The sequence below is a fragment of the Anser cygnoides genome, chromosome 2, assembly GCF_040182565.1.
Source record: "Anser cygnoides isolate HZ-2024a breed goose chromosome 2, Taihu_goose_T2T_genome, whole genome shotgun sequence".
Taxonomy (NCBI): Eukaryota; Metazoa; Chordata; class Aves; order Anseriformes; family Anatidae; genus Anser; species Anser cygnoides.
The window spans coordinates 34,665,550-34,680,339 of NC_089874.1; the positions used below are offsets into that span (position 1 = coordinate 34,665,550).

General features: G+C 39.1%; 1 protein-coding gene across 3 annotated transcripts in view; it reads left to right on the top strand.

Moving 5' to 3' along the window:
* Positions 1 to 14,790, top strand: part of STK31 (serine/threonine kinase 31) — a 36,710-nt gene that overhangs the window by 4,124 nt on the left and 17,796 nt on the right. For all 3 annotated transcript variants that reach the window (XM_013171853.3, XM_013171854.3, XM_013171857.3), the window contains 6 exons: positions 1,295 to 1,650; positions 3,183 to 3,372; positions 5,222 to 5,337; positions 6,166 to 6,325; positions 10,946 to 11,068; positions 13,680 to 13,859. In XM_013171853.3, the coding sequence (XP_013027307.2) occupies positions 1,295 to 1,650; positions 3,183 to 3,372; positions 5,222 to 5,337; positions 6,166 to 6,325; positions 10,946 to 11,068; positions 13,680 to 13,859 (1,125 nt within the window). The remainder of the gene's footprint in view (positions 1 to 1,294; positions 1,651 to 3,182; positions 3,373 to 5,221; positions 5,338 to 6,165; positions 6,326 to 10,945; positions 11,069 to 13,679; positions 13,860 to 14,790) is intronic.

The window sequence follows — 14,790 nt, forward strand, 5'->3', positions numbered from 1 at the left end:
TAACCAGGATAGCAGGGCATGCCGTGAAGCACTGCCTGATCTCTTGCCCTGCCATATTCCAAAAACGAAAATGTTTTGTTAGAAATTGGTTCAGAATGTGCTGGGAGGTGATTTTAGAATATGCTTTTACAGTTCTGCAGGCTCAGGGGCTGATGCCAACAGGACTGATAAAAGTTCAGCACCCTTGGTCTTGTTTTAGTAGTGGTGGTCTCCTTTTCCTGGGCACCACTCATTTTCCAGTCCTAAAGTTACGCTTCAGGCTTGTTGCTGGTACTGCTCATGCTTCACCAACTGGTGACTTGAGAACAGCAGTTGTCAGAAGAGCTGGACCGGCTGTCGTGCTTGCCTTGTCATATCCCTGTGCCATTCAGAGGACATCCCGAGACCCAGTGTGTATGGTCTCCTCCTCTGTGGTCCCGTTGGCTTTGCTTAATGTGCTTACGACAGGTGAAAATCTCTGGTATTGCTTCCCTGTTCTTTGTTTTTTCACCACTTCTTGTTACTTGAGGTAAAGCTTTCTTTTTGGCTCTGTGTTGTTTGAAATTATGCCCCTTTCCTGCCTCCAACCTCTTCCATTCTTAATTTTAAGCAAAACCAGCTTGTATTCAGAAGTAGTTGAGCAGAAAGGAAAAACCCTCTTGGTAGAAAGCTAACTTTCTGCCAGATGCCTTTTGAAGGTCTTGAGCGTATTCCCCAGTCTTTCAAAGCTGTTATGCTTTGTTATTACTGATGAAAATGACAGCTTCAATTCTGGCATTTCCTGATCTCTGAATGAGTGGTTTCAGTAAGGTAGATTACAAGAAGGTAGGTGCACATAATAATTTACTTGTTGATTTCTTCTCTTTCAGCCTCCGGACCATGTACTGAAAGGCTGTTAAACAATGTAATTCGAATATCTTTCCACGTTATTTTTGTAATACTGTTAAATAGTTGGTCTGGTATCCTTTGAAAGACTTGGATAACCCTGTGTTGCCAACTTCCTTTGAGAGTTGGTGAGTCTTTGGACTCGTCACCTATAAATGATACCGAATTCTTTGGAGTTGAATATTGAGGGAAGTTTGCTGTTGATGTCCAGTCTGACATTGACAGAGATTAGATCAGAGACAGTCGTTGTACGGATGTTCCTTGTTTCAGAATAAACGTGTTAAACATAGGAAGCTGTATTTTGTTCTGCTCTTTGGGCTTTGGTCTTAAACATGTCTTTTTTTTTTTGTTCATGGAAGAAAGATGGCTGATTTCAACAATAAGTATTTAGAATGACCAGTACACAACTTGAACATATTCTGTTTTACAGGGGAAGAAGTTCTTGGGCAGCCTAGTTTTTGAAAAAGAAATAAAAGTACGAGAGAAGGTCAAGCAGAAGGATGGTATCATTATTGTCCAGGCAGAATGTGACAAAGTAGACATTGGAGAAGAAGTGGCCAAGGCAGGGTTTGCTGAAAAATGCAGATCTCTAGGAAATGCTGAAGATGAGGAACGGAGAGAAGTAGATGTTATGCAAAACCAGCATCAGAAGATAAAAGTTCCAGTTCCCCTGTGGGTGAACAGGCCTGGTCGTGCCCTGAGCAGCCGTCCAGGTGGGCTCTTTGACCCAATGTCTGCCAGCACAAGGAGTGAGAACATTGCTGGGAACCGTATGTTTGCCACAAAGTAAGGCAGTGGGGTGTCAGGGAGAGGTTTGTGTGAGTGACCTGATGAGCTTGGTTGCTGGGGTGTGTGTAGATGTGAGTTTGGAGGGGAAAATGAGCATCTAACATACAAGGTGCATTTTCTGCCTCTCCAGCATCTACTAATACTGGTACTGAACGGAAGGGAAGTATATTTGAGTCTGTGTGGTGGTTGTAATTAGGGCATCAGTCTCTAGAAAAGCTGTTAGTGTTGTTGCATGTTGGGTAGCTTGTTCTTCCTCGTTTGTTTTCCAGGGAGACTTCTCTTGTATATCTTAACATGGGATTTTGAAAAAGAAGGAAGGGGTAGCAGCTATTAAACAGAGGAGGAGATGCAGTGAACCTTAGTTGGAAGCGAAGGTTGCAAGATATCAGGCCTCTTAAAGATTTTGCAGTGACAGGCAGTGATGTTTGTTTATGCATCTGTGTAATTTCCACATGCTTGTCCTTGAGACTCCTCGTAGCTATTCCCTGTTTATTTACTCGTATTAAAAACTCATTGGACACAAATGCGTAATGTAAAAGTACATTCACCTAGCAGGACAAACATATTTTGGTTATTTATTTGTGTAGGAGTGTAACAGTGTGTGCTTATAAGAAATAAAGCCAGCAATTGCAGTCCGAAGTAAGCTTTAGGGGATAGTGATGTCGCTGCAACTTGTAATTACATTGACAAGAGGCAGTGGTAAGTTGGCAGTTACAGTTGTCGGAAATCTTTTAAAATAAACTTGTCCTACAGTTGCTAGGATTGTCATGGCAACAGGCTGCTGAGGAAGACGTTTGTGGGTGGAAAAGATGGTGCTTGGCATTCGGAGAAGTGCAATGATGTAAGAAGTAATGTTCTTCCAAAAAACCACCCCACAACACTCCCCCTCCAGCCACTCCCCCCCCCCCCCCCCAAAAAAAAAAAAACAGGTTATGTTCCATAATTTGAGCTTCTCAGACACTTTAATGAAGCTCCCGAGGGCACGCCCTTCCACATACTAGCATCCTATTCCAATTGGTGTTACAATTAGATGACTTAGGCAAGTCTGTGCCATTAACAAATATGAAATGAGGGGCTCTTCCAAAAAGTCCACGTTCATAGTGAAGTGCCTCATTGTGGATACTTCGATACTCTTAATCTGGCCTGTTTTCTGAGTTAGGTATTCTCCAAATCCGTTTGTTAAAAAGAGGCAAAAGTAGGGAGAGGAGTTGAAATATGATGGACATTGGCTTTTCTGGGTCTGCAGTGTGGTACCGTAAGATGTTTTTCGGATGGGAAAGACATTTGATTTAGTGGTGTGAAAACATAGGAAGTATTGTCTTCAAATGATGTGTGTATGCTGGTTTTGTTTGTTTGTGTAACAGTCTCTGAAGAGTGGAGAGGGGTAAAAAATGGTAAAGAATTAAAGAGTAACTGTGTAGATGCTCTTACAGTCTTTTCGTGGTGTTCTGTAGTCACTGAAACTACCGTAGCATGAAAAAATACACATCATAGTGGGTTCTTTTTAATTTCTCTGAATTTTTTTAAAGGGAAAAAATGTTAACTTCAGCCCCAATGCTTAACAGAAGTTTGGCACAAGTAAGACCAGATCAGAAGCTGGCTGAAGAGATTGAAAAGCTTCAAGGGGAAAAGGAAGCTCTCAGAAAGGAGAACATAAATCTCTTGAGGAGGCAGAAGGAACTAGAGCTGCAAGTTGAGCAGCTGAAAGGTGAACTTCAGGTATGTGGAATTGCAAAGAAGGTGCTTCTTTCCTGGTTGCAGATGTGGTTTCATCATGCTGCTGTCAGGGCTCTGCGCTGCTGTTTGGAATCCAGCAGGCTTGACTGGTTGACCAAAGACTCAGCTCCCACTCGTGCAGGGAGATGCTGGCGATGTGTTACCACCTCTGTGGCAGTCCAGGCTGCCCTGCCTTGGTGTGTGTACCGGCTTGCTGCTGCAGTTGCTGGTTTGGATCTAGGTGTTCGCTTTGAGCTTGGAGTTCTGCACTTTGTGATGAAAAACATGCTTTGTTTATAAGGATGTCGTCCGTGCCTTTTTTCATGACTTAAAGGCTAAAACAACTTTCTGGATGTTGGGCTGAAAATTCCAAAGCATCACAGAATCATTGCAGCTGTTGAATTTTAGGAGTGGATAAAAATGTTTGTTTCCCTAATTGTTGCTTAATAGAAATGATTCAGATACCACGTAATTATGTTTCTTCCAGGGGAAGTTCCTACCTAATGCTATGTGAGAAGCCCAGTACTTAGTTACCAGTAGGCTTAAAATTCTGCGTGTGATAAAAGGCAGTACTGAGAAGAGATTGTGTGAAAGGATGTTGCTCTTGCATGAGTTGAGAAAAATCTGCAAACTCTTACCTGTATAGATAAGGGAGGAAAATCTGTCATTTTACCAATCTATTTGACAACCCCAAGCCTAAGATTGCTCAGAGCTCTTTCCTATTTTTTCTTGGGGTAATAAAACTACTCACAACCAGCCAGCTTTGCTACTCAGTTACCTCTGCCTAGAATACCTGTGTTTCTACATACACTGCCTAACCTATTACAGTACAGATTCTTCATCAAGTAAAGTTACTGTGTTTGTGTACTCCTCTGCATCTGAATTTACAAACAGCAGGATATGGGTCTGCAGCCAAGAAAAGTTACCTGAATTCAAGGAATTCTTAAAAACATTTACTTTCTATATCCTGATGATTTTTTTAAGCTGCTTCCTACAAGTTTTAGTTACTTTTTTGTGCTGACTGCAAGTGAGCTGCTTTAAAAGGAAAAGTTGTGTATGTTCGAAGTATGACAATCTTTGCTCCCAGCTAAAAACACTGAAGTAGGCAATGATGTGTTTTAGAAGAGATGGTTGCCACTTCGAGGGGTACTTCAAAAATGCCCTACTGTCATGAGACTCTAAATGTTCATCAGTTAATACACAACTATTTAAATCCTTCTGTGCAGGAGTGGTGATGTGTTTTTTTTTGGTCTTTTTTTTTTTTTTAGAAAAGATTATATTATTACCTAAAATGGGGTTTATAAGAACTTTCCAGTAGTATGAGAGCAAGCACTTTTAACTTAGGCAGTCCTTTGAGGAATACAGCCTAATGGGGGTTTTCTTGTTTTTACCTTTTGTTCTGAGAAAATTCTTTGTGGGAAGGTCAGGATGGTTGTACATACGGCAAGAGTTATTTCTGCACTGTTTTGAGGTGTGGTTATGAGAGTAAGGAGTTTAATGTGGTCCTGAACTTGACTTCCCTAAATTTTGTGTGTTCAAAACAGTTCTTTACTGTCTGAAAAGTTGCTAGCAAATGGGGAGTAATTGAAGAAACATGCTTAAACACATCACTACTGAAACAAAAGGAAGAAAATGAACTGTCAACTCTTAAGAAGCTATTCAAAAAAAAAATTCTCACTGGTTTATGTGTTTCTAGGGATTTTGTTAGTGTTTCAAAGATGTCTCGCTGTGTCTCTTTGTTTTTAAACTGTTTTTTAAAAGTCTAAATTATGGTCTGCATGTTAGTAACCCCAGCTGACTCTCTTTTACCTCTTTTTCTGAAACATTGCTCCAAAATCAATGAATGATTCAGGGAGAGAAGGAAGCATCCAGGCAAACTGCTGAACGTTTTGAGGAAACCTTCCGTAATCACATTGGAACAAAAATGAGAAATTTGGCTGCTAATGTGAAAGTGTTGAAAGAAATAAGGTATGTATTTATTTGTTTCTAAAGTAGTACATTTTGTCATTGCCGTGTTTATCTCTTGATATCTCTTGAAAGCATGCTTTTCGTTTCCCAAGTAGTTTGCTAAAAAAAAAAAAAAAAAAGGCAGTGTTTTGTACAGAGTTTGGGAACAACCCTTTCCCAAGACCAAGACTGAAACCTAAGATTTTCGTCACATTGGAATTCGTCTTGCCTGCTTCTGAATGCTCATCAGATGACTTCAGTTAACTTCCGTTTTTTTGCCATGGCTGTTAAAAGATCTTTTGATTCCATCTTAAAGGAAAATGCTCATTAGTAAATGCAGCTAATTGTTAAAAGTACCTGGGCAGTCAGAAGTCCCTCTAGGTTTCTGTATTGCTGATAGAGGTGTCTCACTGGGTAGCCAAAATTGCCCCTCAAGTTTTAAAAGAAGGGACAAAACCTTTAAGAAGGTTAAAGAAGTCCTTTAAGAAGGACTCTGTGTAATATACATTGGTTTATATGTTTGTGACAGATGAATGAAGAAATTGCTAGGGGAGGAAATGAGACAGAAGAGACATTAAGAGCAAGAGAGTATTTCCATATAGAGTCATGTTAATACTGAGGTATAATGAATGTATTCTTGGTACTTCCTCCTTCCTCAAAAAAGGGATTTAACAGCTGAGTGAGTCAACTTGCTGCTACTGCCTTGTGGAAGAAACTAGGTTAACATGGCAGGTGCTATCTCAAGATCCTTATGTTGAAGAGGTCTAAATAGCATTGATTTTTAAAATGCTCGAGTTCTGGTGATAAGGTATTCTCTGGGTACAGTGCTGTTTCTTCCTTACAATTTAGGCACGCAAAAAAGAATGCTGGTTTTGGGGAGCAGCTTTCACAAGCCATAAAAGTGGTTACAGAAGGATGTCTCACTGTTCCGTGTTCCTTGGAAAAACTGCAGAAGCTTTGGACAGAGTATGACTTGGCTCAAGAGATGATTCAATTATGCCAAAACGTGGTAGGTTGGAATTATTTTTTGTCACAAACACTGTAGTTTAATAGCTGTTTACAGAGTATTTTAGTCTTGTAAGCGTAGCTTGATATCGTGAGCACAGAATGGAAACCTCTGCCAGGTAACATCAGAGTTTTGCTACCTTTGTCACAGCTGCTATGTTTATGGAGTGTTATTTTTCTGTTAAATGCAGACTTTTTGACACCCACGATTTTTATAAAGACATCAGAGCATGGTGGCTAAAGGGTTTATTTTCTGTAGTAGTTAAAAAAAAAAAAAAATACTTTAGCTGTGCAGCTGGTGTATCCTTAAAACCGTTCATAAAGGAGCATGCCACTACACTAGTATATGCTTCCCTCCCGTGGAGATGTGCAGGGAGAGCAGTATGCAAATGGCAGTTGTGTTGGAAGATGGGCTTGTACAGGGGAAAGATGCCATCTAGTGTAGCTTTCCAGCAGCAACAATCAGCACAAGCCTGCCTGGGTACGTAGAAATGGCTGTGATGATAAAAATGCTTATGTACTGTTTCTCTCGTGTAAGGAGGTGCTGCTTTTGAGAACAGGAGGGTCGCCTGCTCTGTGGCAGGCATTGTGGTAAGGCAGGGAGAGGAAGGTAGCTGTGCAGCTGGGACAATGACAGCAAATACCTACGAGTATTTTCACCTCTAACCTAAACCCTTTTAAACATCTTTGCTTAGGAGAAATTGCTGCATTGCGCTGAATTTAATAGCGCATGAAATAGACTAAAAAATAATAAGCCACGTGGAGATCTGAATTAAGTTCTGTTTTTGTTGTTTGTGCAGGGAAAGGTATTAAAACAACTGTAGCATGACATGTTCAGTTGCTGTAGGTGAAAATTGGTTCTTTTATGTACTAAAAACTTAGATGTTAAAACATGACAACATTAAGCTGTTAATATGGACATTTTGGCCTTGCCTTGTATAGGCCAATAATGTATAGAAGAATAGCTAGTTCTTTTTTTTTCCTTTTTCCTTCTCTGAATTGACAGTCCCAGCAAGCAGCATTCTTCCCTGAGAAACATAATGAAAAGAGATCTCATTCTTGAAGAGTGCTTGAGGTTTTTCTGATGGACATATTTGTTGGAATATGTTAGACTGTCTTAATATTGCCAGCCCTTTTAGCTGTGAATGGTGGCTAACAATGAAGTTAACGTCTGTAGGATGCGTGATAGTGTGTTACACTGTTAAAATAATTGAAATACTATGGAAATGCAACACTATGCATTTCCATGTGTTTTTTTAGCCATGTGTTTGTGTTGGGGAGGTGTGACCTCATATAGCCTGGCTTCGTTTAGAAATGAATCCCTTTCTCCACTTCTGACATTGTTCTTGCTTGCCTAAACTAAAGCATAAATGAATGGCAGCACAAAATCTTAAGACATTTCAAGAGCATGCCATGATTTTTGAAAATTCCTGCTGTCTGAAGAGGGAAAGCTGTCATGGTAGTGTCACAACTATTTTAAATTGGGAAATGTAGAGAAGACAGGAATTCTGCTAAGTGTCAGGTATCCCCCAGAGCGCCCAAGAACTGCAAAGCATTTGCAAATGAGAAAGTGTGCTTAAGTGTAGATCTCCCTGAAGAATTAATTTATTTTTTATGATGGATTGGTAGTAGCTGGAAGCAGGACATTTCAAGGGTCTTGTAGAACATGTCTCAAGTATTCTGAAGGTTTCGGGAGGTGAAGTGTGCATAACATGAGCTTTGGTGGCATCCTGCTAAAGCTAGGGTAATTAACCAGAAATAAACGAGTATCTTGTGCTACGAATGTTGTCCTGTTTTTAGCATACAGTGTAGGTGTTGGCTTTTTTTCCCCGTGAGAATCATTTTTAGCTTAAAATCTATTTTATGTGCTGTAACATGCTAGAGTCTTCGTTGCGGTATTTTCAAATATGATAACTGTCCAAGATGCACACAGTAAAATGGTGTGCTTGCTATTCTGCTTGTCATCCCTTCTTAAATTATATTGGCAATAGGTAAGATAACAAATATTTTTGTTTGTGGCATCAACATATTTGGTTGCACTAACTTTGTTTCCTGTTTAGTTAAAATGAGGTACCCCAGGAAGCCCAGTGAACCCAAATAGATGGGTGAAATAGCTGGCTATTAAACTATAACAGACTGTTTTAACTCTGTTTAATCTGTCAATTTATCTGTCAAAATTGGCTTTGCAAAGTTAAATCTTGCTCTTCGGTGCGTAAGCAATGTACTACTCCTTTAACCTCCCTCTTTCCCTATCCCAAGTCTCATTTGTTTGTAAGCTCTTAGGAGCAAATGTCTTGCCTTAGGAGAAGTGTAATACATCTTAAATGATATTGCAGGTGAGTAAACCCAACAGAATTTGAATGTAGAGAAAATGGCATTTCAGTATTAATTTTTTGGGGTTTCATAGTTTTAGTGCTGGTTTAACTTGATCACTACTCCTGTTTTGTTTTTTTTAATCTTTGAAATGTGTAGTGGTGGTATTCTTGTGTTTTATTCTTTTTGATATTTTTATTCTTTTCTTTAATGAAGAATTTTTTGAATTAATTGAATTAATTTCATGTCTGGATGCTACCTCCAACTGAAGATGGGTGACTGAATTATTTGTTCCTAAATAAGGTATTTGTGTAGTGGATGTCTTGGAAACGTAAGAAGATAATCAGTGAACTGAGGTAGTCCTTGCGCATGGTTTGTATAAAAATAACAAAGGTAGTTCTTCTGGAGTGAAAGTACTTTTCAAATGTTTCCAAAAATAATCATAGAATTTGATGTAAATTCTGTGCTCAGTATAGGAAGGATACGTACTCAAATGGGAGGGATATTGGTGCTGATCACATAACCAGCTCTCTTACAAAACTTTACTGGCAGGATGGCAGCTTTACAGACAAAGAAACACAAATGATTAGAATTGCACTAATTGCAATATAGGCAGGTAACGCAGTATATATATGTAACAAAAATACTGTATATTCAGACACTGCAGTATTTTATGGAGCGTTGCTTAATTTATGGTTTAGAACTAGAAGCTGATTCAAGATTTGCTTTATTGAAGACTGTAGTATACATATAATAATACATTTATTATTTAGTTGTAAATTTAATTTAAAAAGAAAAAGTTGGGGAGCAATTAATGAAGGTGCTGATGCCAGAGCTAGTTTTAACTATTTCATATACTGCAAAGTAGTAATTTGCACTAACGAAAGCGAAAAACTGAGGTCAAAAGTAGAAATAGGCTCAAAAAGTGGATTAGAACGTATCTGTGCAAGGGGATGCATCTTTGTCTTGAGGTCTTTAAAGCAAGAAAGCATTGATCAGGTGACTGCACCATGCATATCCTACTTTTACAGTCTTTTGTAATAACCCCATTGCTGGAGCTCTCTGAAACAAAATAAGCTAGATGGGCATTTGGCATGACTAGGTCTGGTGGTTGGGGTGTTGTTTTTTTTTTTTTTTTTTGCTCATTTGTTGAGAGGTGTGAGATTGATTGAGACACAGAATAAATTTTCTAGGTGTAGTTTGAGAAGTCTTCGTCCTGTTCTAAAGGAGTTTTAATTCTATTGTTGTCATGAGCTTAAGTCTTTGCAAAATACTTCTATAAACGTAAAATGCTTTCTTGTAAAATGCTTCTAAAATGCTTAATGCTTTCTGAAGTTACGTAGCAGGTGTTCCATGAGGCATGAACTGTTGTGTGTACCCACTTAAATGGCAGATTGAGGAAGGAGACTTGTCCTGTGGGTCTTGAGCTGTGTGTTGACTTCCTGGGAGTGTCATTCTGTCCTTTGTAGACTGTTGAATTTACTTAGTTTTTGGACTAGTATTACCTGGAATTTGGTTGCTTGGTTGAGTCTTTTACTGCACTTAAGTCTCCATTGCTCTAGTTTTTGAAGCAATAGTTTGCAGAAATTTGTCTTGGAAAGTATTCTTTATGGCAAGGCATCCTTGTACATTTTTTATGCAGTGTGTTAAATATTCTTTTTCAAGCTGGCTCATGTCTTACATGCATAAAACAGCAAGAAGTCTGTAAAAACTGTGTGCACTTTTGGTTACCAGAGATGTCAGAAAGTGCAGAAGTATCTATTAAACAATTTTTGTTGTTTTTCTGCCTTTTTATTCTTTGCTTTTTTTTTTTTTTTTTAACTGCAGAAACAATACTTTGTGTTTAACTTCTCTGGTAGAACTTAATTTAGTCTGTTACTGTCTGGCTGAATAATATCTGCTCAATTGCTAGTCTGGGTTTTAAGTTTTAAAATGTGGTATGCTGCAACCTGAGTTTTTATTCATAGCTAGTTTGTCCATCTTTCAGTTACCAACCACTGGATCTAATTCATCCGTCTGTTACTGACAAAAGGTTTCTAGTCTCTTCTTTGGATACTTACAAACTCTTGATTTAGTCATCTAAGCTTTCATGGGATAAAGTAAATTCAAAAACTCTGAACCTGTTTGCGTATACATACTCATATTACAGATGTATTACATATTTTGTTATGTGTCAAAAGTAAATTAGTTTTTTCATTCGTTCTCATCAGTTGTGTACTATGTATATTTTACAGGGTTACCACTTATTTCTGTCACTCTGTGTAGGGGGAATCTGGGTGTGAGTTGCTCATTTGCTTTTCCTTCTGCATAGGATGAAAGAGCTGAATTGATTATCAAGAGAAATGAGGTGCAACAGAAGTTGTATTCGGCAGTTAATGAATTTATTTCAGAAGTGGATCAGCTGTTCCTCTCTGAGCGCTCAAGAATGTTGCAGGTAGGGCAGGAGCTTTTTACTAATTCTGAAACACTGAGAACCTTTGGAGATGTTTCTTAAACGTTAAATGCCCTATAGTTAGGGACCTCAACAGCAGCAGATGAAGCTTTAGATTATACTTCTGAGGTAAGTTGTAGATCTGACACATGGTGTTCTCAATATTACTTGTGATCGTGGTCTTCGGGATGTTTCGTTTCTAGAAGGAAATTATCTTGGGTTTGGGCAAGAGTTTTCTCTTACTGTGCTGTGTTTGGTGACTAACAAATTCACAAAGCACGGAAAACTTAGAAGGTGAGCATTAGAGAGAACCTACAGTTAACAAGTCAATGCATTTCATGGTTGGGTTATAAGCTTTCCTAGCTCTTTCTGTTAAGTTGGCTGTGTAGTTTGGACTAGTATGGCAAAGTGCAGAGTGGTTAAAGCATTTTTTGTCTAAGAGGCACATTAAACAGTACAGAATGTCACGTCGATACTGGGAGTTGCCTTCTCTCTCCCTCTACCTCTCCCCCGATCTTCTGTCTTCTCTCGCCCAGTGAACCCAACAGCAGAAAGTGGGGGAGTAAATGAGGAGATAGACTCTGTAGATGCAGTAGGAACTCTTGAAAAATAGTCTTACCAATGGTAGGATTATCAAACTGGTGTTCCTGGGCTTTGTTATTAGAAATACATTTTCTTCTTCTTTTAAACTTCAGAAATACTGCTTGCTTTTATTTTGATCGTGCAAGCGTTTTTGGAGAGGGAAAAAGGTTAGCAATAGTTTTAACAGCTTGTCTGTAGAAATTCTGGAGGCTTATTCTCCTACGCCCGTACAAGATTGGGTTCCTATGAAAAACACCCCGGTTACAGGCAGCGTGCAGAGTTGTGTAAGGTTGGAGCAGTATTAATAGAAGTAAAGTGTGGAATTATTTTTAAACACCATTCAAGTATGTTTTGATGCACTTATTTTTGGTGCTAGTCTGATATGCAGATGAGCATCTAATTACAGTTTAGATGAGTAGCATTTCATGGCTTCCTATCACTGGAGACCCTGCATAGATCCTGCTTCTTCGAACAGGAAAACTGTGGTGTGTTTGTAGTGTGTGTTTAAGGGTTATGCTGTGCTAATCCACTAGGTGGTAGACATTAAACATCCTCTGGATAATTGTACTGCAGTGAAATTGTAATAGTTTTTTTTTTTTTGAAAATATTTGAAGGAGTACTGAAATGTGGCCACGTGTGTTAAATGAGTTTTGTGCTTTAGCTTAGTGTGTTGAAGGTCTTCTCTTGTATTACAAGCTAGATGATCGGAATAGCTTTCCCAAATAGAATGGAAATAACCTCTTTGACAAAAAACAGTGAGAACCTTGGTTGCCGTGTTTCAGAGCTGAAGAGGGTCACAGTTGTACTGTCTGGGAGAAAATATTTTTCAGTGCGTCTCAGAACAACAGGAGCTTGGGAACTAATGCCTGTCTCACTGAGGTGGTGCGTTGCAAACCCACCCCATCGCACATTTCTTCTGACTTATGTTTTATGCTTTCCAGTAAGAGCCATTGCTGGCCTGAACTACAGACAAACTCCAAAAGCTTCACTCCCAGCTGAGTCCAACTGACTGGGACTGAAACAAGCAGTTGGGTTTAGCTGCACGCTTTCCAAGTGGTAATATTACATTGGTTAAGAGGAAAGTTGAGAGTATGGATATGTATGTAAGTTACTCCAAAGCAGGCTGGGGTACGAGCTGAACAGTTGTCAGCTGTTCGATGTTAGCTGCCTGTAAGCGTGTGTTTCCTCTGCTGCACAGTGAAGCCTACAGTGGCTTGTTCCTCCTAATGTGAGTTGTCACACTTAGGAGACTGGTTTGTGTACATGTGGGCCATTGAGCAGTCTTTGTATGGTACCTTGTTATCCTGCTGATCAAGGTACTAATGCTTTAGGGAAGTATGTTTATATGGAAGATAAATGGGAGGAAATGGGACTTACAAGACACTTTTGCTTGAGGACAGTATGATGGAATACATGCAGGTGCTCTTCTGGTGTGACTAGCTGTTTTTGTAAGCCTGAAAGACGTGGCATATTATTACAAAAGCAAAGGTTTGTCCAGTCAAATCTCCTCTTGTAGGGATAATTTTACCTCTTGAGCTATAGCAAGTTGTATGCAAACATCATTGCAGCTCAAATATTTTTGAGCGTTAGACTTCTACCCAGTTGCATGGAAGGCTGCTTTCTGGTGCGTTATAAACTGAACCCCTTTTTGTTCTTTGTCCTAATGAGCATAACTTCACAGTCCGGCCCATAAGGTAGAAGAGACTAGAATACGAATGATATGATATGATCTGCTAAGCTTTTTGTGGTGTTTTTTCTTTCTGTGTTTTGGAGGGAGAATCAGACTCTGTAATGTGAGATCCTTTTCTGCATTATGTTTTCTGATAGATGTGCTGCTACTAGATATGAAAGTGGAATATAAAAAATACTTCACTTAATGCAGAAAGGATTTTGTAATAGAAATAAAGTTATGTCAGGAGGTAGTACCAAGTCTTTCCGCATTAAATGTCTTGATTTTTATCTATAGTATACTGTCACAAAATTCTTTTGGCTTGCAAACCTGCTGTTTTTGTTTGCTTTGCTTGATGCACAGGAATTGTCTGTTTCTCTGGAGATGGTTTATGGTCAGGTTTGTGAAGTGAATGACTCTGAGGAAGTGTTTCAACAGTTCTTTACATGGAAGTGTGCTGAAACGGAGGAGTTTGTTCACATCAGAAATGATACAGATGCTGCTTTGCAAATTCTCATTGACTTGTTCGGTGGTATCTTAAAGGTAAGTCAAGTAAGTCCACTTCCGTCACAGAAAAAGATGAAGCATGACACTGCATCTAACCAAGCTTGTGTGCAGTAGTCGTTAGTAGGGACAGCTGTCTATGGCAGGGAGCTTGTGCATATGAGCACTGGAACTAAATGTCAGCGCCTCCTTGCAGGGGGAGAAGGTGTGTGTTGAAGAACAGAGTGCTAATTTATCTCTGTGCTTAGCATACCTTTGCGGTGAGCTGGTACCAAGTGAGGGTTTATGCTTGCATGTGAAAGGATGTCTTTTGTCTAAAGATCAGTGCTTTTATGCAACCATAACTCTGTCTTAATATATCTAATACTCTGTCTAAGCCTTATGTGACTGAAATACTTTCATTAGTCCCTTCAAGTAGCCTTTGGATAGAAATATTTAAGATTTTAAAAGGTGCTAGTTCATAAATGCTGCTAAAAGAGATGAAAGAGCAATGTAAATGAGGACTTAACATTGTTGGAGAAGCCAATCTGACTCAAAATGGTCTAGATACAGGTTGCAGGCAAATATATAATCTTTTTCTCGTTTGAAATACTGAATGTGGAGAACTTATGCAAATAAATTGCCCCCTTTTATTTGCATTTCCTACGATATTTGATGCTGAAATACCACATGGATGCTTGGGCTCTTTTGATCTGAGTTGTAGAAAGTTGGGAGCATTGAAGCAAGTATGTCTACACATGGCATTTGTCTTAAAAGGAGATAAACTGTGGAAGTGGGTTATCATTGAGCTCTGTTTGTAAAGGTGCAAAGTTGGGAAGTAACTTTCTTGCTGTTCTGCTTCTGTGCTTAATACCTGTGTTCTTGCTGAGTTTTGAACTCTTACTGAGAAGACTGTAAGCTGCTCTTTCTTTATTCCTGCAGACCCAGCTTCCTTGATCGCCTTTTCTGTTGCACTTTCATGTGTAAATAT